At 45.5% G+C, this 27,954-nt stretch overlaps 1 protein-coding gene across 1 annotated transcript; it reads left to right on the top strand.

The window, feature by feature from the left end:
* Window positions 1-765: 765 nt before the first annotated feature.
* LOC109738913 (uncharacterized) lies at window positions 766-24,874 on the top strand. Its single transcript, XM_020298009.4, has 7 exons — window positions 766-945; window positions 1,017-1,147; window positions 20,728-20,807; window positions 21,326-21,467; window positions 21,538-21,687; window positions 21,785-21,986; window positions 24,587-24,874. The coding sequence occupies exons 1-7, from the start codon at window positions 810-812 to the stop codon at window positions 24,688-24,690; spliced, it is 945 nt and encodes a 314-aa protein (XP_020153598.1). The 5' UTR covers window positions 766-809; the 3' UTR covers window positions 24,691-24,874.
* Window positions 24,875-27,954: the final 3,080 nt, after the last annotated feature.

Here is a 27,954-nt window from a genome sequence, read left to right as displayed (position 1 = left end):
ACAAATGGGGATGCTCGGCCCCAAACTAACTACGTATCAAGGAGGCATAAAGTTTGCGGTGTCCTTGGCCCCGGCAGATGCCCATGCCCGAGCGTCGTCTTTGATGACCTGAAGAAGGTGCGTAGTAGAGGGGTGCATATGGTCGAAGATGCATGCATTGCGATGGCGCCAGATGGACCATGCCGTGAGAAGGGCGAGGGAGGCGAGTCCTTTCCGCATGGCCGCTGGAACCCACCTGGTAGAATCAGCCCACCACTCAAGGAAGCATTCATCAGTGTCTGGAGGGGGGATTGGCAGCCGGCACCAGGCAAAGATCTCATGCCAGATGATCCGGGAGAATGGGCATTGTAGAAGAAGGTGATCAAGGGTTTCCAGCACTTGGTCGCAGAAGATGCAGCGGTCATCGTGCGGCAGGCCATGGCGCGCGAGACGGGCGGCGGACCAACAATGATCCTGGCTTGCGAGCCACGCAAAGACACGGATCCACAAAGGAGCCCACGCGCGCCAGATGAGTTTCCAGTTGGGCGCGATGGTAGAGCCAACAAACATGGCTCGGTAGCCGGAACTCGCAGTGTAGATACCCGAATCAAACTGGTTATTATATGAAAGTAGTAGTTTTTGTCAGTAAATTAGAAAATTTTGATAGTTTTTTGATCATTCTTTTCTAAAGTGGTAGTTTTGTGGGACGCAAACCTCTAAAATGGTAAATGGTACTTTTTGTCCATTACTTAAAAAATGGGATGAAACACCAAAAGAGGCAGCCACGGGCCCTCAAGAGCCGCGCCGAAACCGTGGGACGGGCCAGCCAGATGGTGCCCCTACGCGTCTGCCACCGCCTCGTCCACCTGCGCGGCCTCCCCTCCTCGCTTCGGCTTCCTCTCCCCTCCACCATGGCGGCGCCCCAACCCGGCTGCAAAACCCTTCGCCCCACCACTACTTCTTCGCGTAATCCCCCTCCCTCCTCATCCCCACTCTCGCTCCCTCTCCGCGTTCTCACTGTCTGCTGCTCTCTCCAGCGTCTCCTGCCGGCCCGGCCACCAAGAGGTCCAGGACAATGGCCACGGACGCGGCGGCTTCCCCGGCCTCGGCGGGATGCTCCGCCATGAAGGCCGAGTTCACCGGCCACGCCGAGTACCTCAACGCGCTGGTAAGTGCGCACGGGCGCCGGTCGTTTCTCTTGGCTTCGCTCCTCCCTGGAATCAAGCCGCCGCTTGACGTGGCGGCGTGGCGTGATGCTTTCGCTGCCCGGGATTATTTTCTGCTGTGTAGTGCGCTCGAAGAGGGTAGTCTAGAGCTTTATGTGTAGGTCAGCGCGTGTCTTTTTCTCTCTTGCCAAGATCTTCTCATGCGTGCTAGGTGTTCGGAGAAATTACAAGGAAACTTGTGCTGTATCTGCCTAGTGCTGATCCCGAATTAGGCAATGGGCGCTCACTTCGATAACAAGTTACAAGGTCACTCACGTTAGAGAGATATCAGCAAAATGCACAACAAGCCGAACACTCAACAAGTGCCAAGATCATTTGTGCTCAACAAACCAACCTGATATTTTACGAAAAAACTACTACACTAATGTGTGATGTAGGCGATGCTCAGTCTTGACCCAGTGTCACGTCCTAGCCGCGGCAAAGTTCGCCGGACATTGATCAACTACGGCGAGGATTCGGATTTGGGAAGGGGAGAGAGACGAGGTAGGCAGCTAGAAGAAGATAGAATGAGAGGTTCAGAGTCATTTCATTTCTTCGATGCGAGTCTCGACCGTTGCTTATATAGCGCAAGGTCCATTACAACTCACACCCTGCCCGCACGGTCCATTACACAGAGGCTAGCCAGCCCAACTCCGCCATTTGAATTACGCACCAGCGCTTGACGCCTTCTCAGTCCTGCCTTTACGTCTCCCAGCTTGGCTGACGCCCATGGTCAGTACCTCAGGACTGACAGTACCTCCCCCTGAAGATCCAGCTTGCCCCCAAGCTCATGCCTCTGGATAACGCGCCTTGAGAACGTGGTAATCCTCCCAAGTGGCTGCTGAGGAGGGCATGGTTGTCCATTTCACCAGAATAGAATCTGCTGGTGCGCTGCGTTGCCCTTCTTCACCAGACGACGATCCAAAATTTCTTCAGGTGCGAGGCCAGGAACAGATAGGTCCAACGGCTCTGGCAGTGTAGCAAAAACAGGGGTGCGGTCAGGTATGTGCTCTGCCCCTGGGTAGCTCCAACTTGTATGCAGCTTGACCAATCTTCGACAGGATCTTAAATGTCCCAAAGAACTTCATAGCCAGCTTAGGACAGGGACGATTTACCACCGAAGATTGGGTATACGGCTGCAGGCACAACGGCTCTGGCAGTGTAGCAAAAACAGGGGTGCGGTCAGGTATGTGCTCTGCCCCTGGGTAGCTCCAACTTGTATGCAGCTTGACCAATCTTCGACAGGATCTTAAATGTCCCAAAGAACTTCATAGCCAGCTTAGGACAGGGACGATTTACCACTGAAGATTGGGTATACGGCTGCAGGCACAAATATACCATTTCCCCTTCTGTGAATTGACGATCCGACCTCTTTTTGTCAGCATAGTGCTTGTATTTGCACTGCGCCCTGGCCAAATGCTCCTTTAAAACTGCTGCGTGTTGAGTATGGGATGACAGCCAAGCCTGAACATCAGCATTCAGCGAAACTGTCTGACCATGCAACTGGCCCACATTAGGGTCATGTCCATATAATGCTCTCTAAGGAGTACAGCCCAGAGAAGAATGGTAGTACGTGGTATTATACCAAAATTCTGCCTGAGGTAACCAGGAGGCCCAGTTAGCTGGTGAATCATGTACTGCACAACGCAAATACATCTGCAGACATTGATTCACTCTCTTGGTTTGTCCATCCGTTTTGAGGATGATAAGCTGTGCTCATTTGCAGTTCAGTGCCCCATACTCTGAACAGTTCCTTCCAAAAAGCACTGGTGAAGATCTTGTCATGATCAGATACAATGAACAGAGGCAGACCATGCAGTTTGACTATGTTATTCAGAAAAACTTTAGCCACTGAAGCTGCAGTGAATGGGTGTTTCAGATGCAAGAAATGAGTGACTTCAGTAAAACGATTCAGCACTACCAAAATAGCATTAAATCCTTCTGATTTAGGCAAGTCCTCAATGAAATCCATACTTGTAGCTTGCCTGGACCATCAGGTATAGAAAGTGGTTGTAACTGACCTGGCACTTTGCATAATTCATGCTTTGCTTGTTGACAAATGCCACATTGCTTCACAAAGTTTGCCACATCTTTCTTCAGACCAGACCAGCTGAAAAGTTGTTTCACTCTATGTGATGAGGAACACTAGATGAGAAGAAAGAAAACACATGCCAGATCTGTTTGGCTACTTCTAGATGCTTCCACTCTAGTGTAGTATTCCTTTCCTTTTCTTTTCTATCCTATCTACTGTTTTCTAGAGTCTTCTAGTTGCGAGTAGCTATGAGTAGAATGGTGAAACTTACATAATGTTTTCTAGAGTATTCCAGCTATAAGTAGAAGTATGTGAAGGCTTCCCAAAGCCCTATAAATAGAGGTCCTCGCCTCTACTTTGGAGCCAGACTATGTACCCCTACCTATAATAGAACTTGTTGTTCTTATCTAAGATCTTGGAGTAGATCTTGTGCCCTAGGAGTTCTGGATTGAACTCTTGCTGCCCTATCAACCTACATTCGCCTCTAGAGCGATATCTAGCGCAACATGTTGAAGCTGTTCCTTCAACACTTGTGCTGTACACATTGTAGCAGCAAGGTGGAGTTGCTCCTCCACAAACTTTGTGCTGCTTCAGGTGGTATCAGAGCCTCGTTGACCCATACTAGTTCTTGCTGTCCTCTTCGAGAGTAAGTTGCAGCAAGCAATGGAGCAATTGGAGAAGAGGATGGATGCTGCAGAACAACAAATCAAAGAGCTGCGTGAAGTTCTTAATCGGAGATTTGGTCAGCTGGTTGAGATGATAAGAAAGGGTGTCCCCCCTGCTGCCAATGAAGGAGATTCATCTAAAGAAGAAGATGTTCAACAAAGGAGAGGTAATCTTGGAGCAAGACTGCCACAACAACGTGCTGTTCAACGTGCTTCAAGAAGGCCAATTTATGTTGAAGCTTCTGAAGGTGAAGAATATGATGATGCCCTTGAAGAAGCAGATCTCTACGCATATCGGAGAGCACCCAACCCTACATTTGCAAGAGATACATACAAGGTGAAAGCTGAGATCCCAAGTTTTAATGGAAATGTTGACATTGAAGGGTGCCTGGATTGGTTATATGAAGTGGAGACTTTCTTTGAGGTCATGGAGGTTCCGGAAGATCGTAGAGTTCCTTTGGTCGCATACAAACTGAAAGGAGGAGCCGGTGCATGGTGGCATCGCGTTCAAGAGGAGCGCAGGCTGAGAGGAGAACCTCGTGTTAGAACTTGGCGACAAATGAAAGGCCTCTTGAAAGGGAGATTTTTGCCCGCTGATTATGACCAGATCCTATTTATCCAATTTCAAAATTGTGCTCAAGGAAATAGGACTGTTTCAGATTACACGGAGGAGTTTCTAAGGCTACAAGTGAGGTGCAACCTTGCTGAAACTGAAGAGCAACAAGTTGCAAGGTACATCAATGGTCTCAATGATGCTATTCAAGATCGATTGATGATGCAACAAATCTGGTCCGTTGATCAAGCACAAGCTCTAGCCTTAAAGGCCGAGAGGTTTGTGAGGATGAGAAAGACAACTAAGGCTCCATATCCTCCATATCCTCATACCGAAGGCTCATCTAGGAGCCAACCTAATAGAGTGGAAGAAAAGACCACTCCACCAAAGACAAAACAGCCCATCCCGAAGCAAACTAGAGGCAAGAGTAAGGCAAATGAAGGCCCAAAGTGCTATAAATGTGGTAAAGAGGGACACATATCCAGCGGCTGCCCACTAAGGAAATTTGTTAACACGACTATCCATGATGGTGAAAGCGATGAGGAAGAATACGAATCTGAAGATGTAGACGGACAAGAGGTTTGCCAAGAAGAAGGTGAAGAGGTGGTATGTGTGATCCAGCGTGTCCTATGTTCCACACCACAACTCGATGACACACAACGGAAGAAAATATTTGAGAGCAAATGCACGGTGAATGGCAAGGTATGCAAACTAGTGATTGATAGTTGCAGCTGCGAGAATCTTATCTCCCAGAAGTTGGTGGACCATTTAAAGCTTGAAACCCATGATCATCCAAATCCCTACACTATTGGATGGATCAAGAAAGGAGTGAATATGAGGATCACCAAACAATGCAACCTGCCACTTTCTTTGGGTAAGCATTATCGCTCAAATGTGTTGTGTGATGTGGTTGACATGGATGCCAGCCATGTTCTTCTTGGGAGGCCTTGGCAATTTGATGTGGATACTACACACAAGGGCAAGGAAAATTCTTACTCTTTCATTTGGAACAAGAGAAGGATCATTATCTTACCAAACAAACCCGAAGGTAATACCTCTAAGGAGGAGGGGAAAACTATGTTAACTATCTCCCATACCTCTCATGAGTTTATGGAAGACTTGAGGGAGGCAGATTTGTGTGCTGCACTTGTTGTAAAGGGAGAAGAGCACCTGACTGTTGAAATTCCAGCAAAGGTACATGGTTTATTGGCAGAATTTCAGAACATACTTGGGGAGCCACATGGCTTGCCACCGATGAGAGGAATTCAACATAGAATTGACTTAATTCCGGGAGCAAGTCTTCCTAATCTTCCACACTATCGAATGAGCCCAAAGGAGCATGGTATATTGAAGGAGAAAGTGGAGGAATTGTTGCAAAAGGGGCACATTCGAGAAAGTATTAGCCCATGTGCTGTACCAGCCCTACTCGTGCCAAAGAAAGATGGATCTTGGCGCATGTGTACGGACAGTAGAGCCGTTAACAAGATCACCGTAAGGTATAGATTCCCTATTCCCCGTCTGGATGATATGTTGGATCAACTTAGTGGAGCAAGAGTGTTCACAAAGCTAGATTTAAGAAGTGGATATCATCAAATCCGTATAAGACCCGGGGATGAATGGAAGACCGCCTTCAAGACAAAGGAAGGGTTGTTTGAATGGCTAGTCATGCCATTTGGACTCTCAAATGCACCAAGTACCTTTATGCACTTAATGAATCAAGTCCTTAGACCCTTCTTATCCCACTTTGTTGTGGTCTATTTCGATGATATCTTGATCTATAGCAAGGATGAGGATGAACACTTTGATCACATTCGGAAGGTGCTAGAAGTACTAAGGGAAAATGAGCTCTACGTCAACTTGAAGAAATGTGTTTTCCTGCAAACACAACTTCTTTTCCTAGGATTCGTCATAACATGTGACGGCATTCGTGTTGATGATTCTAAGGTTGAAGCAATCCGAGAATGGCCAACTCCTAAGACCATTTCTGAGGTAAGAAGCTTTCATGGCCTTGCAACTTTCTATAGGCGATTTGTTAAGAATTTCAGCACTATCATGGCACCAATTACCGAGTGTTTGAAGAAAGGAAAGTTCAAATGGGCAGAAGCAGCTGAAGCTAGCTTCAATGAGATTAAACAAAAGCTATCACAAGCTCCTGTCTTGGTACTACCTGATTTCAACAAGACTTTTGAGTTGGAGTGTGATGCAAGTGGAGTAGGCATTGGAGCTGTCCTATCTCAAGAAAGGAAGCCCATTGCTTTCTTTAGTGAGAAGTTAAGTGAAGCTAGACAGAAATGGAGTACCTATCAGCAAGAATTATACGCCGTTTTCAGAGCGTTGAAAACTTGGGAAGTCTATTTGCTGCCTAAAGAGTTCATTGTTTATAGCGACCATCAATCCTTGAAGCATTTTAGAAATCAAAAGCATGTTGACCGCATGCTAGCAAGATGGGCAGCATATCTTGAGAGGTTTAACTATCTCATCGTGCATAAATCTGGAATAACTAACAGAGTGGCCGATGCTTTGAGTCGTCGTGCATGCCTCTTGACTTCTTTTGAAGCTGAACTTCCGGGCATGGGTCAAATAAAGGAGTTGTATGAGGGTGACGAAGACTTTGGCCATGTTTGGGTAAAGCACGCAAGGGGCCAACCATTAGGTGATGACTATTTGATGCAAGATGGATATCTCTTCAAAAATGATCGTTTGTGCATTCCAAGAAGTTCTCTACGTGACAAGCTGGTTAGAGAGCTCCATTCAAGTGATCTTAGTGGCCATGTTGGACGGGACAAGACTATCACTAATCTGGAAGCTCGCTACTTTTGGCCACAACTAAAGAGAGATGCTGGAAAGTTCGTTCAACGGTGCCCCGTATGTCAGACCTGCAAAGGCCAAGTCCAGAACACAGGGTTATACATGCCTTTGCCTGTTCCTGTTGCTCCATGGGAGGACATTTCTATGGACTTCGTCTTGGGCTTGCCAAGAACAAGACGAGGAAGTGATGATGTATTTGTGGTCGTGGATAGATTCTCTAAGATGGCTCATTTCATCCCATGCCGCAAGACAACGGATGCTCATCATGTGGCAAACCTATTCTTTCGAGAAGTGGTCAGACTTCATGGAGTTCCAAGGTCCATTGTCTCAGACCGTGATAGCAAGTTTCTTGCTGCATTTTGGCTCACTTTGTGGAAGCAATTCAACACTGAATTGAAATTTTCTAGCACTGCTCATCCACAAACAGATGGACAAACGGAAGTGGTGAACAAGTTTTTGGGTAATCTGATCCGTTGCATTTGTGGAGAAAGAAAGGGGCAATGGGATTTGGCTTTATCTCTTGCAGAGTTCTCCTACAATAACTCCAAGCATAGATCCACAGGAAGGAGCCCTTTTCCCATTGTCTACACTAAAGTTCCAACACATGTGGTGGACCTGGTGAAGCTGCCATCAAGGGGAAACTCAAAATCAGCATTGTCCTTTGCTGATAATTACACCGAGTTATTTGAAGAGATTCGCGGCGCTTTGGAAGCACAAAATCAGAAATATAAACAACTTGCTGATTGCAAAAAGAGGCCAAAATCATTCCAAGTTGGTGATAAGGTGATGGTCTACCTTCGAAAAGAGAGGCTGCCTTTAGGTGTTAAAGGGAAACTTAGGCAGCGAAGGTATGGGCCCTTCTCTATCATGAGGAAGATAAATGATAATGCTTATGTGATAGATCTTCCAAGTGACATGGGTATCTCCAACACTTTCAATGTTGCGGACTTGACTCTCTACCATTCAGAAGAAGCGCTCTATGAAGATAACTCGAGGGCGAGTTCCAAACAACCAGGGGAGAATGATGAGGAACACTAGATGAGAAGAAAGAAAACACATGCCAGATCTGTTTGGCTACTTCTAGATGCTTCCACTCTAGTGTAGTATTTCTTTCCTTTTCTTTTCTATCCTATCTACTGTTTTCTAGAGTCTTCTAGTTGCGAGTAGCTATGAGTAGAATGGTGAAACTTACATAATGTTTTCTAGAGTATTCCAGCTATAAGTAGAAGTATGTGAAGGCTTCCCAAAGCCCTATAAATAGAGGTCCTCGCCTCTACTTTGGAGGCAGACTATGTACCCCTACCTATAATAGAACTTGTTGTTCTTATCTAAGATCTTGGAGTAGATCTTGTGCCCTAGGAGTTCTGGATTGAACTCTTGCTGCCCTATCAACCTACATTCGCCTCTAGAGCGATATCTAGCGCAGCACGTTGAAGCTGTTCCTTCAACACTTGTGCTGTACACATTGTAGCAGCAAGGTGGAGTTGCTCCTCCACAAACTTTGTGCTGCTTCACTATGATATGTTGGTAGCGTGCCTGAATGCCCCCCTATAGTAGTGGAATGAAAAGCCTGGATTAACTTGGTTTGGAGCCCAGCATTGCCCACACCCAGATTTTGTCCTCATGTTTAATCAGCCCCTCTTGCAACTGTTATCCAGGCATTAGCATCCAAAGCCAATTTCTGAAGCAGTACTTGAGCAGTGGATCTACTGCGTAAGAATTCATAATTTTTGCGCCCAGACAGGTTTACTAGTGGACATTGCCTAGACTGAAAACAAACATGACACCCTGGAAAGAGCATCAGCTGCTGTGTTCTCCACTCTTTTCTTGTACTGTATAGAGAACTGTAAGCCAACCAGTTTTGTCGTAGCCTTCCTAGTTCCTTTGCAAATCAGAAATCAAATTTTGATCTCCCAAGTGGCATAGAGATCAGTTTTAATCACAAAAGGAGCTCTATACAGATAAGATCTCCACCTGTCATGGCCATCATTATAGCTAGAAATTGCTTCTCATATATGGAAACCTTTTGGCTGTTAACCCCCAAGGCCTTGTGGTAATAAGCTATGGGATGGTCCTCTTGTGTAAGCACAAGCCCTAATACCAGTATTGCAAGCATTTGTTTCCACAGTAAAGGATTTGTTGAAATCTGGTAATGCCAGAACTGGAGTAGTAGCCATTGCCTGTTTCAACAATCGAAAAGCTCTCTGGGCTGTGTCCATCCACTGGAAGGCCTGTTTCTTGAGAAGAGCTGTCAGTGGTTTAGCCAGTAACCCATAATTCTGGAAAAAATTCCTGTAATATCCAGTGAGCCCTAAAAATTCCCTTAACTCAGTGACATTTGTGGGAGTGGGCCAGTCCACCATGGCAGCAGTCTTTGTCGGATCAGTAGTAACTTCAGCATCTGAAATAATGTGGCCCAAATACTCCATGCTATGTTGAGCAAAAGGCATTTACTTTCTTCACAAACAGCTTATGCTCTTGTAGTGTATCAAACACTGATTGCAGATGTTTCAAATGCTCTTCTAGAGTTTCACTGTATACTAATATATCACCCATGAAGACCAAAACATACTTCCTGTTGGGAACTGCAAATATGAAATTCATAAAGGATTGGCAAGTTGCTGGGCAGTAAACAACCCAAAAGGCATGACTTTAAACTGATGCTGTCCATTATGTGTTTTAAATGCTGTTTTGAATTCATCTACTTCTGTCATTCTGATCTGATTATATCCTGACCTAAGATCAACAACAACAACAACAACAAAGCCTTTAGTCCCAAACAAGTTGGGGTAGGCTAGAGGTGAAACCCATAAGATCTCGCAACCAACTCATGGCTCTGGCACATGGATTGCAAGCTTCCATGCACCCCTGTCCATAGCTAGCTCTTTGGTGATACTCCAATCCTTCAGGTCTCGCTTAACGGACTCCTCCCATATCAAATTCGGTCTACCCCGCCCTCTCTTGACATTCTCCGCACGCTTTAGCCGTCCGCTATGCACTGGAGCTTTTGGAGGCCTGCGCTGAATATGCCCAAACCATCTCAGACGATGTTGGACAAGCTTCTCTTCAATTGGTGCTACCCCAACTCTATCTCGTATATCATCATTTCGGACTCTATCCTTCCTCGTGTGGCCACACATCCATCTCAACATACGCATCTCCGCCACACCTAACTGTTGAACATGTCGCCTTTTAGTCGGCCAACACTCAGCGCCATACAACATTGCGGGTCGAACAACCGTCCTGTAGAACTTGCCTTTTAACTTTTATGGCACTCTGTTGTCACAGAGAATGCTAGAAGCTTGGCTCCACTTCATCCATCCAGCTTTGATTCGATGGTTCACATCTTCATCAATACCCCCATCCTCCTGCAACATTGACCCCAAATATCGAAAGGTGTCATTCTGAGGTACCACCTGCCCATCAAGGCTAACCTCCTCCTCCTCACACCTAGTAGTATTGAAAGCGCACATCATGTACTCGGTTTTAGTTCTACTAAGCCTAAACCCTTTCGATTCCAAGTTTTGTCTCCATAACTCTAACTTCCTATTTACCCCCGTCCGACTATCGTCAACTAGCACCACATCATCCGCAAAGAGCATACACCATGGGATATCTCCTTGTATATCCCTTGTGACCTCATCCATCATCAAGGCAAAAAGATAAGGGCTCAAAGCTGACCTCTGATGCAGTCCTATCTTAATCGGGAAGTCATCAGTGTCGACATCATTTGTTCGAACACTTGTCACAACATTATCGTACATGTCCTTGATGAGGGTAATGTACGTTGCTGGGACTTTGTGTTTCTCCAAGGCCCACCACATGACATTCCGTGGTATCTTATCATAGGCCTTCTCCAAGTCAATGAACACCATATGCAAGTCCTTCTTTTGCTCCCTGTATCTCTCCATAAGTTGTCGTACCAAGAAAATACTCCCTCCGTTCCAAATTATCCGTCGTGGTTTTAGTTCAAATTTGAACTAAAACAACGACGAGTAATTTGGAACGGAGGGAGTAGCTTCCATGGTCGACCTCCCAGGCATGAAACTAAACTGATTTTTGGTCACGCTTGTCATTCTTCTTAAGCGGTGTTCAATGACTCTTTCCCATAGCTTCATTGTATGGCTCATCAGCTTAATTCCACGGTAATTAGTACAACTCTGAACATACCCCTTGTTCTTGAAGATTGGTACTAATATAGGGCTTGTTTGGGACTACTCCGCTTCACCAAAATCAGTTTCACTCCATCAAATCCACTTTGGAGCAGTTTCATACAGAAGTTCTAGCACTACCAAAGAGAATGTTTGGCTTCCATGTAGCTCCAGCTTCAAGAATGGGAAATATGGTGGAAAGGATCTATTTGATTGGGTGAGGGGGGAGAAACGAAGGGGTATCCACTTACTGGTGACAGTGGTGGGTAATTTCCCTCCAACTCCAGCTTCTAGAGTTTTTTGGAGCACCCCCTCAAGAGCTTCATAAAAAACTGGGAGTTTTACCCCAGATTCTAGTTTTTTTGCGGAGCGGCATATCGTGGAGCTACCCCGTTTGGCTTGTGTTTTCTGGAGCAGAGCAGTCCCAAACAGGCTCATACTCCGTCTCCATTCTTCTGGCATCTTGTTTGCCCGAAAAATGAGGTTGAAAAGCTTGGTTAGCCAAACTATCGCTATGTCCCCGAGGCCTTTCCACACCTCAATGGGGATACAATCAGGGCCCATCTTAGAGCCTCCTTGACCTCAGACTCCTGGATTCGCCCTTTTTAGAGCCTCCTTGACCTTAGACTCCTGGATTCGCCGCACAAAACGCATGCTGGTCTCATCAAAGGAGTCGTCCAGTTCAATGGTAGAACTCTCATTCTCCCCATTGAACAGCTTGTCGAAGTACTCCCGCCATCTATTCTTAATCTCCTCGTCCTTCACCAAGAGTTGGTCTGCTCCGTCCTTGATGCATTTGACTTGGCTAATATCCCTCGTCTTCCTCTCTCGGATCTTGGTCATCTTATAGATGTCCCTTTTTCCTTCCTTCGTGCCTAACCGTTGGTAGAAGTCCTCGTATGCCCGACCCCTTGCTTCACTGACAGCTCGCTTTGCGGCCTTCTTCGCCATCTTGTATTTCTCTATGTTGTCTGCCCTCCTATCCAGGTATAGGCGTCTGAAGCAATCTTTCTTCTCTTTAATCGCCTTCTGGACATCATCATTCCACCACCAGGTATCCTTATCTTCGCTTCTCCCCCTGGACACTTCAAACTCCTCCAAGGCCACCTTACGAATGCAAGTCGCCATCTTCATCCACACATTGTCCGCATCCCCTCCTTCCTCCAAAGGGCCCTCCTTAATGACCCTCTCCTTGAACGCCTGAGCTACCTCCCCCTTGAGCTTCCACCACTTCGTTCTAGCGACTTTGGCACGCTTATCCCGCTGGACACGAATTCGAAAGCGGAAGTCAGCAAGCACCAGCTTATGCTGAGGTACAACACCCTCTCCAGGTATCACCTTACAGTCTAGGCACACACGCCTATCTTCTCTTCTCGAGAGGATGAAATCAATCTGGCTAAGAGTGTTGGCCACTACTAAAAGTCACCAGATGTGATTCTTTCTTTCTAAAGAGGGTGTTAGCTACAATCATGTCGTAGACTAGAGCAAAGCTTAAGACATCTTCTCCTTCTTGATTCTTGATGCCATAGCCAAAACCTCCATGCGCCCCTTCAAAACCTGTGTTAGATGTACCCACATGGCCATTGAGGTCTCCTCCTATGAAGAGCTTCTCGCCAATCGGTACACTCCTAACCATGTCTTCCCGGCCTTCCCAGAACTCCCTCTTGGTGTTCTCATTGTGGCCTACTTGCGGGGCATACGCGCTGATAATATTGAGAACTAAGTCCCCAACTACCAGCTTGACCAGGATAATCCGGTCCCGTTGTCTCTTGACGTCTACCACTCCATACTTGAGGCTCTTGTTGATCAAGATGCCTACGCCATTTTTGTTTGCAGCCGTCCCTGTGTACCACAACTTGAAGCCGGTATCCTCCACCTCCTTCGCCTTCTGCCCCCTCCATTTGGTTTCTTGTACACAAAGGATATCAACACCTCTCCTCACCACTGCATCAACCAGCTCCCGAAGCTTCCCTGTCAGAGACCCTACGTTCCAGCTACCTAAGCGAATCCTCCTAGACTCGGCTAGCTTCCTTACCCTTCGCACTTGTCGAGTCAAATGCGAAGACCCTTGCTCATTTTCCACTACATCCGGCCGCCGATGTAGTGCGCCACTAAGGATGCGACGACCCGATCCTCGCTCACTTGCCACCGTATCCGGATCAAGATACGGCGTGCCACCAGGGGGCGACGGCCCGGCCCTTGCCCATTTGCCACCACACCTGGGTTCCGATGTGGCGCATCGCTGAGAGGGTTACGCCCCAACGAAAATCTTTTGGGTTTCATCTCCATAAGAGTGGCTGAGTTTTTACGTTGGCTCGCCAAGCCTATAACAACCCTCCTCCTTTACCCGGGCTTGGGACCGGCTATGTTGAGACAACATAGGCGGAGTTATATCCTGACCTAAGATCCAACTTAGAAAACCACTTAGTGCCTCATAGTTCATCCAGTAACTCATCAATCACTGGCATAAGAAATCTGCTTTTGATAGTTAGAGAATTGAGTTTTCTGTAGTCCACACAAAATCTCCCAAGTGCCATCCTTCTTCTTCACCAACAGAACAGGAGAGGCAAAAGGACTTAAACTGGGTGTTATTAGACCAGCTTTGAGCATTTCAGCAACCTGTCTCTCAATTTCATCTTTCCGCAAAGGAGAGTGTCTATAAGGCCTACAGTTGGCATTAGGAACCAGGTGAATGGCACGGTCAAACTCTATGGGGAGGCAGGGTCTTGGGATCAACAAACACTGCTTTGTTAGTCTCCAATAGTTGCTGTACTTCAGTTGGGACTTGAGCACCTGGAGTAGCAGTAATGGGCTGTAACACAGCTGTGGCCCAGATTTCATTACCCTTCTCCCATTTCAGCAGCTGGTCCACAGAAATTTCTTGGATAGACTCTTGCTTGGCAGGTAAGAGCCCTTGTAACTTCCCTTCTTTCCTCTGATACAAAAACTGAATCCACTTCTCAGCACAATGACGTTGCATTACACCCCACTGTTCCAGCCAGTCCATCCCTAAAATAATGTCATGTCCTGCCAGTGGTAACACTTCCATAGAGCTTGTGAAATTATGGCCCTGAATCCACCAGGTTAAGTTGGGCACAAATTCAGTGTATGCTACCAAGTCTCCATTGGCCACTTTAACTTGCAAGGGGTGAGTCAGTTTTTCTGCAGTAACTGGCACTCTGCTCAACAGGGCCTGATCCACAAAGGTGTGTGTACTGCCTGAATCAATGAGCACCAGCACCACTTGATTTCCCATGAGAGCCCTGAGTTGAATAGTTTTAGGATGTGAAGCTCCAGACAAAGCTGTCACAGAGATAGTAGCACACTCTTCCTGAAAATTGTCCACTAAAGCATCTAAGACAGCATCAGATATTATCTCATGAGGATCAACCACTTCAGCTGCCTTAAGTTGAGCTGTAGGAGCAGGAACCTGCTTGCATACATGCCCGTATATATATTTTTCTCCACAACTGTAACACAGACCATTAGCATGTCTATATTCCTTGTAACTGTTTGGCTTTCCGCAATTCTCCAGGAGCAAAATTTGGTCTGGTCTCAGTTCTAGTAGATGTATTCTTCTGATAACTAGACTTGTATGATTTCTGTTGAGCCAACGGCCCTTCGTCAACTGTATCATACATGGATGCCACCTGAACATTGGGTGGAAGTTGGAGCTGTACCACTGATTTCAGCTCTTCCTTCAGTCCCATGACAAATCTAGCAACCAGAAAAGTATCACTGATAGTGGGCTCATACAAGCTTATATTGTACACTAACTGCTGGAACTGAACCTTGTACTCTTCCACTGTATCCAACTGCTTGAGTACCATCAGTGCTTTTGTCCTCTCTCTGAATATTCACATGAAACTTGTTAGGAATAGCAACTTGATATTATTAGGTGGCCAAAGCCAGCATATATACATGTACAAGAGGAAGCCGAAAGGCTAGAATACAAAAGGCCAAAGGCCATCATCAGTATAACCCTAACACCCCCTCTCAAACTCATGGTGGATCCACAACACAGAGTTTGGAGAGGTGAAATCCATGTTGCGCTCTAGTCTGGGTCTTCATGAAGAAATCTGCTAGCTGTAACTCGGAAGGCACATATTGAAGAGCAATAACATGATCCTGCACTGCAGCGTGCACAAAAAAAAACATCAACACCAATATGCTTGGTAAACTCATGCTTCACGGGGTCCCGCGCAATACTGATAGCACTTGTACTGTCTGACGAGAGGGTGGTAGGTGTAGTAACAGAAACACCAGAATCCTCCAATAACCATCGTAACCAAGTCACCTCCGCCGTCGGAAGAGCCATAGCTCGCAACTCGGCCTTTGCACTCGAACGGGAAACTGCAGTATGTATTTTCGTCTTCTAGGCAATGAGAGAACCACCAAGAAAAACACAGTAAGCAAAAAGTGAACGGCGATATGAAGGATCACTAGCCCATGTAGCATCGGAATAGGCCTGGAGCTGTAACGAGCTAGAACGAGGGAAAAAGAGACGATGAGAAATCGTGCCATGAAGATATCGTAGAACACGAAGGTGATTATAGTGAACTGAAGTGGGAGCAGAAACAAACTGACTCAGAATATGGACATGATAGGGGATATTTGGACGAGTGACAACAAGATAGACAAGACTCCCAACAAGATGACGATAACGTGTCGGACCAGACAAGGGCTCACCGTCAAAATCGCGAAGGTGAACATTGAGCTCCATAGGAGTCTCAATGGTGCGCTCATCACTAAGAGCCGCACGAGCAAGAAGATCCTAAATCTACTTTCCTTGGGAAATAAAAAAGGCATCAGAGGTGGAGGAAACCTCGATCCCAAGGAAGTAACAAAGAGGACCAAGATCAGACAAAAGGAACTGCTCACTGAGACGATCCTTGACATAGGCAATGTACTCAGAATCGTCGCCAGTGATGATCATGTCATCAACATATAGAAGAGTCCTACTGCGAGCAGAAAGGTGGACAAACAATGCTGGATCATGAGCACTAGGTGAAAACCAGCGCCAGTCACCACATAGGCGAAGCGCTCAAACCAGGCACGGGGGGCTTGCTTAAGGCCATAGAGAGAGCGGCGAAGACGACAAACCATGCCATCAGGAACAGAATACCCAACTCACCATTTAGAAAGGCATTCTTCACATCAAGCTGAGACACAGACCAACAGCGGACAGAGGCCACGGCAAGAAGTGTGCGGACAATGGTCATATGGGCCACAGGAGCAAAAGTCTCATCGTAATCACGACCATGCTCTTGCTGAAAGCCATGAGCCACAGGACGAGCTTTATAATGCTCAAGAGAACCATCAAAGCGAGTCTTTGTCTTATAGACCCACTTAGAAGTGATGGGACGAACACCGGGAGGAATAGAAACCAGATCCCACGTGCCGGTGCGCTCAAGGGCAGCAATCTCCTCTGCCATTGCAAACTGCCATTCTGGATGAACAACAACATCTCGATAAGAAGTCGGCTCAAGAACGGTCGAATGACCATAGCGAGAAGGAGAATATTGGTCAGGGGGCGGACAAGGCCGAGAACGAAGACCATAAGTCGGCTGAGAGGTGGAAGACGACACACCAGAAGTAGAGGGCACATCAGTAGACTCATCCACAATACGTGGACGACGAGTATAATGGAAAGGAAAGGAGGGAAGAGGTGGAATCGCTCGAGGTGGAAACGGGGAATGTATCGGTGATGAAGGTGAAGGCGAAGGTATTGGTGATGATGGTGGAGACTCATGCGGTGAGGGTGAAAAAGAAACCGTAGGAGAGGACGGGGTCGGATCTACAATAGTAGGACGGGGAGTAGGAATACTGGGCACAGAGGGAGGTGTATCCGGAAACGTAAGAAAAGAGATGACCTCCATGGAAAAAGATGAGGAGGATGGACGCGGGTAAAAAGGACGAGACTCATCAAAGGTCACATCCCGTGAAATACGCATCCGATGACCGACAGGATCCCAACATTGATAGCCCTTATGCTCATCATTGTATCCGAGAAAAACACACTCAATAGACTGAGCTGTGTTTGGTGCGTTCACGAGGGGCACGCAATACGTACCAAACGCAACCAAATAAACGAAGCACTGAATAATCAGGAGAACGACCAGAAAGATGCTCGAGAGGAATACCACCTGTAGAGCAGCAGATGGCTGAATGTTGATGAGATAGGTGGAAGTGGTAACAGCCTCAGCCCAAAAGTGAGGCGGAAGGGAGGCGGCGATCATCATCGCACGCGTCGTCTCAAGAAGGTGACTATGCTTGTGCTCAGCCGTACCATTCTGAGCATGAGCACCAGGGCAATAGAACTGAGTAAGAGTACCTTGCTCAGCAAGGGATCCTCGCAGCGCATAGGGACTGGAAAACTAGGTATGAGCAGCAATTTTTTTGTATATAGATAAGACCTCACTACGAGAAGACATGATATAGATCGATGTGTACCAAGAAAAATCATCTATAAAGATAATATAATAGCAATGACCCCCTTTCGAAGCAAAGGGAGCCGGACCCCAAACATTAGAGTGAACGAGATCAAAAAGGCGTTCGGACACAGCCTCACTGTGAGGATAAGATAGCTGAATCTGCTTACCAAGGCGACAACCCAGACAATCCAACGAAGCATTACCGGAGACAGACCCCAGAACACCGCTATGAACCAAAGACGAGAGACAAGAACGACATAAATGGCCAAGATGATGATGCTATAGTTGAAAAGAGCTGGTAGATGCAGCAACATGGGTTGCGAGACTGGCGACGGTGGCAGCGGAAGGAAGACGAAGCCAGTCAAGTTCCCAGAGACCATCAGGGCATCGAGGGCCAGCACCAATCAGAGTGCCCGTGTGACGATCCTGAACAGAACACGAATCAAAGTTGAGAATGACCCTACAACTAGAGTCAACAATCTGACCCCAGATATGAGCTGCATGGTAAGTGGGGAACATGAAATGAAGAAGTGCTAAGAGTGCCTCGACTAGCTACAGGGAGGGGAGTGCCATTAGCCATAAGAACACGAATAGGAGACTCGACAGGTCAAACGGATGTCATAGTTGAAGAACCATGAGTAATATGAAAAGAAGCTCCAGTATCAAGGATCCATGGGGATGCACCTGAATGAGTAGAAGGTGGTTTCTCAGTGCTAGAAGAGTCAGTCACAGAAATTGCAGAACCTGTCGGTGAATAATCCCAGGCAGCAAGCAGGCATTGCAGAGTAGGGGACAACGCCACAGACGGACGAGCACCAAGCACCGAGTGGCGACGTATGTACGAGACTGGGTCAATGTAGGGAACACCGCCGAATAACACCTGGCAGCGCGGGATGGCGACATAGCCGCCCGATGACGAAGACATTGTACTCTCTTTTTCTTTTCTTTTTTTCTCTATTTTTTTCATTTTTTCTGTCTTTTTTTAACCAATCTGCAAGGACAGAGTATCAATCGCCTCACACCTGAAGAGTCAACCGAACACCAAACCAGCAACCACCAACCATAGAACACCGAACCAGCAACAGGCACACACGAGCGGTCAGGATGGGCCTGAACGAGAGCGGTCAGGACTCAGGAGCGGCGACAGATCAGACAGCGCCTCGATCTAGAGGGAAGCAAACAGATAGCGCCTCGATCTGGAGCGGCGGCCGAATCAGGAGCGAGTGCAGCAGCGGGTGTCCCGCGTCAGGAGCCGGTGGCGGATGTGCCCCCGCGTCCCCGTGTTGCAGCTCAGCGGCGGGCGTCCAGCGTCAGGAGCCGGATGTGCCCCTGCATCAGGAGCCAGCGGCGGGTGTCCCCGAGTCCCCGTGTTGCAGCTGGTGCAGCCAAGGTGGACTCAATCCAGAGCACCAAATGGTGTGGCGTGGTCTAGAGAAGTTGACCAGGACAGACGACTCGAACCAGAGAAGTGGATTTGCGGCGGCACGAGCGGCTCCTTGGTGAAACGGGACGAGGAGCAGCCGGACCGGCAAAGCGGTGGATGGATTGGGTCAGCGGCAGGCAGCAGCCGGACTAGAGAAGGAGACCACGGCGGCGGAGTAGCGGGTCAAGCACGAGTTGTGCGTGCTAAAAAAAAGACCTAGGCTCTAATACCATGTTAGGAATAGCAACTTGATATTATTAGGTAGCCAAAGCCAGCATATATACATGTACAAGAGGAAGCCAAAAGGCTAGAATGCAAAAGGCCAAAGGCCATCATCAGTATAACTCTAACAAAACTCCTGTAAAATAGCCACACAAAACTGCTCCGAAGTGTAAAAGTGAAAGGCACTGTGCTGTTTGAATGCCTGATACCAGTGTGCAGATTTATCTGACAGATACAGTGAGGCAGAAGTAACTTTGAAATTATCAGGGATATTGATACAACTGGAAGAATGCTTCACACTTATCGATCCAAATCCTTACATCCATACCATCAAAGCGAGGAAAATCCATCTTAGGCATCCAGGAGCGCTTCCCAGTAGGTTTATCCGTAGCTAGAGAACAGTGTGATCGACAGTGGGCAAATTGACATGTACCTGAGGAAAACGCTGTGGCGGACGAGCAGTAACTCCTGGTGCTGCCCCAAGGATACCATCGGACACATCAGATGCTGTGGGAGAAGAGCTCTCACCACTGCCAGCCATGACCGGCTGCATTCCAAACCGCGCGGCATGCGCCTGCTCCTGTTGAACCTTCCCCAACGTATCACAGGAGAGGTTGACTTTGATCTGTACCTGATCCAGACGTGTCTATTACAACTCACACCCGGCCCGCACGGCCCATTACACAGACGCTAGCCAGCCCAACTCTGCCATTTGAATTATGCGCCGGCGCTTGACGCCTTCTCAGTCTTGCCTTTACGTCTCCCTGCTCGGCTGACGCCCATGGTCAGCACCTCAGAACTAACACCCAGTTGATGGGAAAGATATTTCCGTTCCTCTCTCCTGGTTGAAGCTAGACTTCTTAGCATCTTTGTTTTCGGATTAAGAGGAGGTTTGTCTTTGTCATTATACATTTGCACGTGGATATCTATAATAGCATGGCAAAGTTGCAACATCTGTCAGATTCCATTTTCTGTATCTGAGTTAATTGCATGAAATTATCTACTACTTTAGCATTCTGTCTCTTCAGGGTTCCCTGAACTATATTCTAGAAGTTTTTCCTCTTGGGTCAAATGTGCACAATCAACACTCGCCATTAGAACTGTTTTTTCCATTAGAATTTGTTCTTCCATTTCACAAACTGAAAGCAGGCATGTTGTCACAGTAGGATGTGTTTTTTTACTCCCTTAGGTTATTAGGTAATTACTGAGTATCAGTGCTTTCATATTATCTTATCACTGTTCTCTATCATTGTAGAATGATAAAAGGGAAAGGCTTGTGAAAGCAAGTCGGGATGTGACAATGAACAGCAAAAAGGTCATCTTTCAGGTCCACAGGTAATTGATACAGAGTGCTGATGGCCTGCTTCATCTGAGCATCAAAAGTTGTGCTATATCACGATTTATCTATTTATTTTCGAAAAAGGAAGAAACTGATTGCGGTTCTCAGAATAACTTGGAGCACTCTTACTTCTTAACCTTGATCTTTTATGAATTAGTATGCTGTGTGACGTTTAAAATGTGGGATGTGGAAATGCGTTCTTTTACAATGAAATTATGTTTGGCTTAGTGTAAACACATCATGCTGACTTTTGCCGAACATACCCAAGCCAGTGGGTAGCTGCACAGACAATAAGGAATTCTGCATGAGTTAAGTGGTTCGAAGTATTTGTTTCCTCCAAATCAAATGTGATGATAGAAGCAGGATTTTAGCTTAAATATCATGTCCATCATGTAGCACGTGGCCTGAAATTATAAACAGCTCTTGGAGTTGATCAAACTTACATCTGCAAATGATCTTCAATTTCCAATGTGTGACAGTTTACATGTATTCTTATACTATTTTTCTTCTCCAGGATCAGCAAAAATAACAAGGAGGAAGTTCTTTCAAAGGCGGAAAATGACCTTGCTGCTGTGGTTAACCAGTACATTGGAAAATTAGTAAAAGAACTACAAGGAACTGACTTCTGGAAGCTCAGAAGAGCCTATACCCCTGGTGTTAGTATCAATATCGTCCTTCTACATTTGTTTTGCCAGAAATCCGACATGTTTTTCATGAATGCTGCAGGTACAAGAATATATTGAAGCTGCAACATTTTGTAGATTTTGCAAGACTGGCACTTTATTGGGTCTAGCTGAAATTAATGATTCTTTGCTTGCTCTAAGTGATAAATCCATTGAGCCCTTGCAGATAAATGTGCTTGACTATCTTTTAGGGGTAAATATACTGATATATTTATAAATTATTTATGATCATTTTCCCTTTTATGTACTTGCTGGAAGTTAATGCTATTTCTGTGCTGCCAATGTCTTAGGTTGCTGATTTGTCAGGAGAGCTGATGAGGCTCGCAATTGGACGTATATCTGATGGGGAAGTTGAATATGCTAAAAATATATGTGCATTTGTACGTGACATTTATAGGGAGCTGACCCTTCTTGTGCCACTGATGGATGACAATAATGAGATGAAGAAGAAAATGGAGGTTATGCTTCAAAGTGTAGTGAAAATTGAGAATGGTATCGCTTCTTTCATGCCCAACAGTATTAAACTTTCCGATGATTCTTCATTTGTGCATCGTATGCTAAGTACATGAATGATCTAAACCTTTTGTTCGGAGACATATGGTGATGATGGAGGCACCAATTGGGGGAGGACTAGAACTAGAATAGCCAGCGAAAGAGGGAAAATCGCAGCAGAATTTATGGATTGTTTGGTTTGAAGAAAAAACTCGTCTCACTATGGGTTAATCCATTGAACAATCGCATGAATTTTGGTGGAAACAACCCTTGTTTGTTATTCCATTGTTTGGGTCCAATCAATGTGGTGCTAGCCTTATATAGCGCTTAGAATGGATAAAAACTAAAGATATTCACACTAGGTTTGGACGTGCTGGCTGACTGTAGCTAATTTATCTTGTTGCACAATCCATGGGCTCAAATGCAAGGAAATTATGCATTCCAGCGGTGAATTTAATCAGAAGAAGCAGTGATTAACATTAGCACAACATATAAACTAGACATGATACCAACTGAAAATACAGTTAATAGACCTACCATATTGGCGATATAATTATCGGCTTCCATAGATGTCGCCGAGGAGGCGCAGAAATGTTGTCTATGAAGTGGTGTATATTTACGCAAATGTAGTCACCTATTTATTGATTAAATTAATCATGAAAGTGCATAAATTTCTGATAGATAATCAGCTACATATGACACTTAAGAATCTGGATTTGTAGATTATTAAATATCAGTTACACTCTGGTAAAAGGTTGAAGCGTACTGTCTTCACATGTACATAATGCTATATAATTTAGTGTCTTCTCCTTGACTCTGTAACACTCACACCTTAGTTCACAGACCACCAACTGATCTTAAATGTTGATTCTTACTTGCCAGTTACCACCAGTATATGCTAACAAAAAGAGCAATTCTGCTTTTGCTAGAATAGCTGATCTTTTAAGAAGGTTCTCCTCAACTGAAAATGTGTTGTCCGGTAGTTGCAAAGCTATATTGTGAAATTGGCAGTCCTTTGCTGCCTTTGTTTGTAAGGACTAATGATTCTGCTATTGCTTTAGACATTATTTAGCAGTTAATTAAGCATGATTTTCGTTCTTAAATCACATGTTTTTGTTTGATCTTGTGTTCCTTTATTTATCTGTACTTTTATTTCTACGGTGACACTAGATATCCCATCTTTAAATCATTTTGTTCTATATACAACAAGAACCACCATGACTATGTTAAAGTTTATCAAGGATCAAACTAGCATGAGTAATATATTTGTTTGGTTATTAGTGTTTTTAAGTATACCGAATGTCAAGAGAGGGCGGGGTAGACCGAATTTGACATGGGAGGAGTCCGTTAAGAGAGACCTGAAGGATTGGAGTATCACCAAATAGCTAGCTATGGACAGGGGTGCGTGGAAGCTTGCTATCCATGTGCCAGAGCCATGAGTTGGTTGGGAGATCTTATGGGTTTCACCTCTAGCCTACCCCAACTTGTTTGGGACTAAAGGCTTTGTTGTTGTTGTATTAGTGTTTTTAAGTATACCCAACCTGAACTAGGGTTGGTTTTAATCGTGCTATTTAAGTTCAGATCTGAACTTTCTTGTTGTACCATGTGCTAGTCAACTAGAATCATTCAGTGGGACCTTTTCGCTGTCTGTTGCAGTACCTCTAGAAAAGTCCTGTGTTGGTTTGCACTCAGACGTTCCACATTTGTAAACAAAAAAGAGTGGTCTGTATTTTGTACATTCAGAGGTGGGTGCTTGTGTTTAAACCTTGAACCTACATGTTCAGAGTTGATTTTTACCTACCTGTGCATCTTTAAAAATTCTCAAAAAAAATTGATGTACATTTGCACAAATATGTAAACCTTGAACCTACATGTTCAGAGTTGATTTTTTTCAGAATTCTTCAAAATGCACAAGTGCCTAAACCTTAAATTCAAGCAAACATCCTTGCAGGTACAGTAGCTTTTCCCAAAAAGCTGTTTTACTTTGAATTTATTGAATATGATGGAAAAAACAAGTACACGATGTTTCTGCTGTTTATAAATAATAATTGTAATCCACTTAGTTTAAATGGTTTGATTCTCTGCCACAATGATTAGTTCAGAAGTTTTTGTAGTTTTTACTTTTTCTGAACTATCTGGCACAAAAACTGGCATTGTTGAAAATTGATAATTTAGCTTATTCAAATATTTCAACGTTTGCTTCTATTTTGTGGAATTGCATTTCAAGCACAACAGGTTCACAAGTACTGGGGATAGCTTAGGTGTGCTGTGCCGTCCACTTCATCAATTATCTTTTTGCTTTTGTTTCGATATTGTTGATGTTATCTCCTGCCTATCTTACTGTCACTTTTTGTCGGTGTATTTCTGTTTCTAAAACACATCGCACTAGGGGCACTTCGTGTTTGTTGATGTCCCCCCTGGCAGTGTTTCTGTATGTAGGTGTGCTGATTTAGTTTAGATCCACCTTCTCTGAATACCTAGATTTGCATTTGTGGTATTATGTCACCATCATCTTATGTTCATTATTGTTGAATCCATATTAGGGCAGGTGCAATTATACCAAATCTGACTCTGACGCTGTGCATGTATATGTTATACAGCTTGCTTCAGTGTTCATGTGAGAGGATCTGAATACATCCCTATGCTGGGATCATCTGGCGAGTCAGACTATGCCTTCTTCGGTGCCGCCGACTATGACCAATGAAGCCAGACCGCGTAATAGACATGTTTCGGGGACCTATCTCAAAAAAGAAGCTTTGAACATGATCTCAAAAAAGAAGCTTTGAACATGACTGTATTATTTATTGCTTGTGCACATCACACCGTAGAACATGTAATATCTGTATTCTGTAGCATTCCAAGACTAACCTAGCATTATTCTTCTTTTATGCTCTGGTTGTTTCTGTTTCCTTATCTTCTGATACTCTCTCCCCTCCAGAAAAGTCCCTTGGGGGTTCTGAACCATCAGCTCTAATCACCTGATATGCGTTCAGACCTCACCTAAGTAGAGAGAAACTAATTGTCTCGTTAATACAATTTCAAGTAAAATCATCAAATCTCCAATTAGTTTGGATTGCTTACAACATGTGTCACGTAGTAATTAGACCCTTAGTCTTAATTATTATAGTGAGGTGTATTGGATAATTTTTTCTCAAAATATACAATCCTCTAGAGAGCGCCGTAAGAGATGATATGCCGCCACTTTGGAACATTGGGAGAGTTCGTACCCTGCCCATAGGAAATTGGCCAGCGCTAGCCGCAGATCAACCGGCCTAGTTTTCAGTCGGTCACTGCACGGGCGTTGGATACGTGTGCGTGTGGCCGTTGGATCTGTCTTCCCATGTCGTGTCATTTTTTCTCCCCGAAAAGAACAGATCCGACTAGCGCCATCGAAAAAAAAGGAGCAGTGGCGCCGCTGACACTTGCCGTGGACGAGTGAGGTGACCAACCTCGAAGCACCGCCGCCGGTCGCAGTGCCCCATTGACGAGTTCGCGCCTCGGTTTGCTGGTCGCAGCAAAAACTCCCGCCGGTAATAGCAAACATGTGTGCCAGTTCGAGCAAAAAACCTTATCGTTGATGCCACCCTGTCGCATCATTGCAAATCCACTCGACGATAGTAGCTTTTGTGGTTGCCGGATGCAACAAAATATGGCGCCACCCCCAGTCGCCCCAAACCACTCCCATCGATTGGAGCAAAAAAATCCCTCACTCTAAGCTTCTTTTGTTGCTGGTTGCAGCTATCTCGGCACCACATCTCGCCGCCATTGCATCACCCTTCGCCGGTTGCAGCAAAATAGAGGACATGCTCTAGCATCCGATGGTTCTCGTTGTAGCACCGATATTTGTTGGTTGTAGCTCGCTGACAAACCGCGACCGTGCTTCCAGCTCGTCGGGCACGCGGTTCCATCATCCCTGTCGTCGGGGGTTTGAGCTTGTCGCATCGCCATGGCCCGATGGTCGTAGCCATGGAAATCGAAGATCGGCGGGCAGGCGAGGTGGGACTGTCGCCGCAATCGCTCCCAATATGGGGTTTGGAGGTGATGGGTTGGTATACCCATGGTCGAGATCGAGGAAGTGGGTAACGCCGGCGACGGTTGTCCCGCCTCGCCTGCTCCCTTGGAGGGACGAGGATGGGGTGCTCTCGGTGAAGGAGAGGTAGAAGACGATGCTCGCAATGGAAAAAATGGAGATAAGGATAAGAGCAGTGGGTGGTGGGCCATGTGCATGTGGGGTAGGTGGGTGGTGGGCCATGTGCATGTGGGGTAGGTGGGTGGTGGGCCATGTGCATGTGGGGTAGGTTGCAGGGGCGCACAATGAAAGCCGGACCCAGCGGCTCGCGCGTAGCCGACGGAAGTTTCGGCCGATTTGGCCGAAATGAGTCGTTATCCCAGGAAATTCAACATGGAGAACAATTACCAGAAAGATTGTGTGTGAAGTGATAATTTCGGTATGGGAAACAACTTGACGAAATTTTATAATTTGTGGACAACTAAGCATATGGTTGATGGGAACTGTGTGCAAGCAGTATGTCCAGACAGAGTCGACGATAAAGGTTAAAGCATGGGATATTGCTTACAGCTTATGGTTGAAAGGAACGCCGGGGAAGAGGAAGGACCAGATAGAAGATGAGGAGAGACATGTCAAACGATCTCGGTACGATAAGATTTTCATAAGATATCCATCTTGCAACTAAATATTTATGTTTGAACAACTCAATATTCTTAATTGAGATGCTTTGTTCTTCAAAATCCTTTATGAAGTTTTTTCTTACCAACCGTTTTGTAGTTAAAATTTGGTCAAGCAAGAGACGATACTAGCTCACTTGGTTGGAAACTAGATGTACACCCTAGCCACCGGGATTCAAGTTCTCATGGACGTGAATTTGTGTTCTTGTTCTTTCAAAAACAAAAAACTAAAGTTGTTACAAGGGCTTCCCCTGCCGTAAACCTTTAAAAAAAGTTGGTGAAGCATGTCGCGCAAGACCTGGAAGCTTTTGGAGAAGGATAACTATGTGAAGCCATCTCAAATTGGCTACTAAATTCATCAAGTTTACGTCTATACATGCAATGAACTCTTTGCGCCCTAGGCATCTCCGAGGTAACATACTTTTCGGTGATTATTAACCGGTTATTTTTCATAGAGAAATGCATGGGTTCCACAATAATCTATGTATTTTCTATGAAGGAGCATATGGTTATCTTGTTGAGGGAAAGAGTGGAGCCAGTTGGTTTCTTGGCTTCAGGATGCATCATACTTCTATGCGTGCTTGAAAGCCTCCTCATCGGAAAGAACACAAATGATGTGCACACTGTTGTGTTAACACTAAAACTGAGAGATGAGAGCCAGGGGAGCAAATGAGATTAGAGCTCCCCGTTAGTCCTTTAGCAAGGGGGCATGATGCGGCTTGAACTACGTCGGTATTTCCCCAAAGAGGAAGTGATGATGCAGCACAACTACGGTAGGTATTTCCCTCAGCGATGAGATCAAGGTTATCGAACCAGTAGGAGAATCACGCAACACCATGTAAACAACTCCTGCACACAAAGAACAAATACTTGCAACCCGACGTAAGAGAGGGGTTGTCAATCCCTCACGGGTAAAAGATAGGTAAAATTGTAGTAGATTGTGAAGGAAATATGCCCTAGAGGAAATAATAAAGTTGTTATTTTATATTTCTTTATATCATGATAAATGTTTATTATTCATGCTAGTGTATTAATCGGAAACTTGATACAAATGTGGATACATAGACAAAACATCGTGTCAATAGTGAGCCTCTACTAGACTAGCTCGTTAATCAAAGATGGTTAAGTTTCTTAATGATGGACATGTTTGTCATTTTATGAACGGGATCACATCATTAGGAGAATGATGTGATGGACAAGACCCATCCGTTAACTTAGCATATTGATCATTCAGTTTTATTACTATTGCTTTCTTCATGTCAAATACATATTCCTTCGACTA

Source organism: Aegilops tauschii, chromosome 3, assembly GCF_002575655.3.
Source record: "Aegilops tauschii subsp. strangulata cultivar AL8/78 chromosome 3, Aet v6.0, whole genome shotgun sequence".
Lineage (NCBI taxonomy): Eukaryota > Viridiplantae > Streptophyta > Magnoliopsida > Poales > Poaceae > Aegilops > Aegilops tauschii.
Note: the sequence above shows the minus strand (reverse complement) of the source record. Positions and strands in the feature narration are given on the sequence as shown.

Bases quoted from the DNA above. Each gene is read 5' to 3' on its own strand.
- LOC109738913 (XM_020298009.4), top strand. From the start codon at position 810: ATGGTGCCCCTACGCGTCTGCCACCGCCTCGTCCACCTGCGCGGCCTC. The intron at 1,148-20,727 runs GTAAGTGCGCAC...CTATCATTGTAG, and splicing joins CCGAGTACCTCAACGCGCTG to AATGATAAAAGGGAAAGGCT. The intron at 21,468-21,537 runs GTTAGTATCAAT...TGAATGCTGCAG, and splicing joins GAAGAGCCTATACCCCTGGT to GTACAAGAATATATTGAAGC.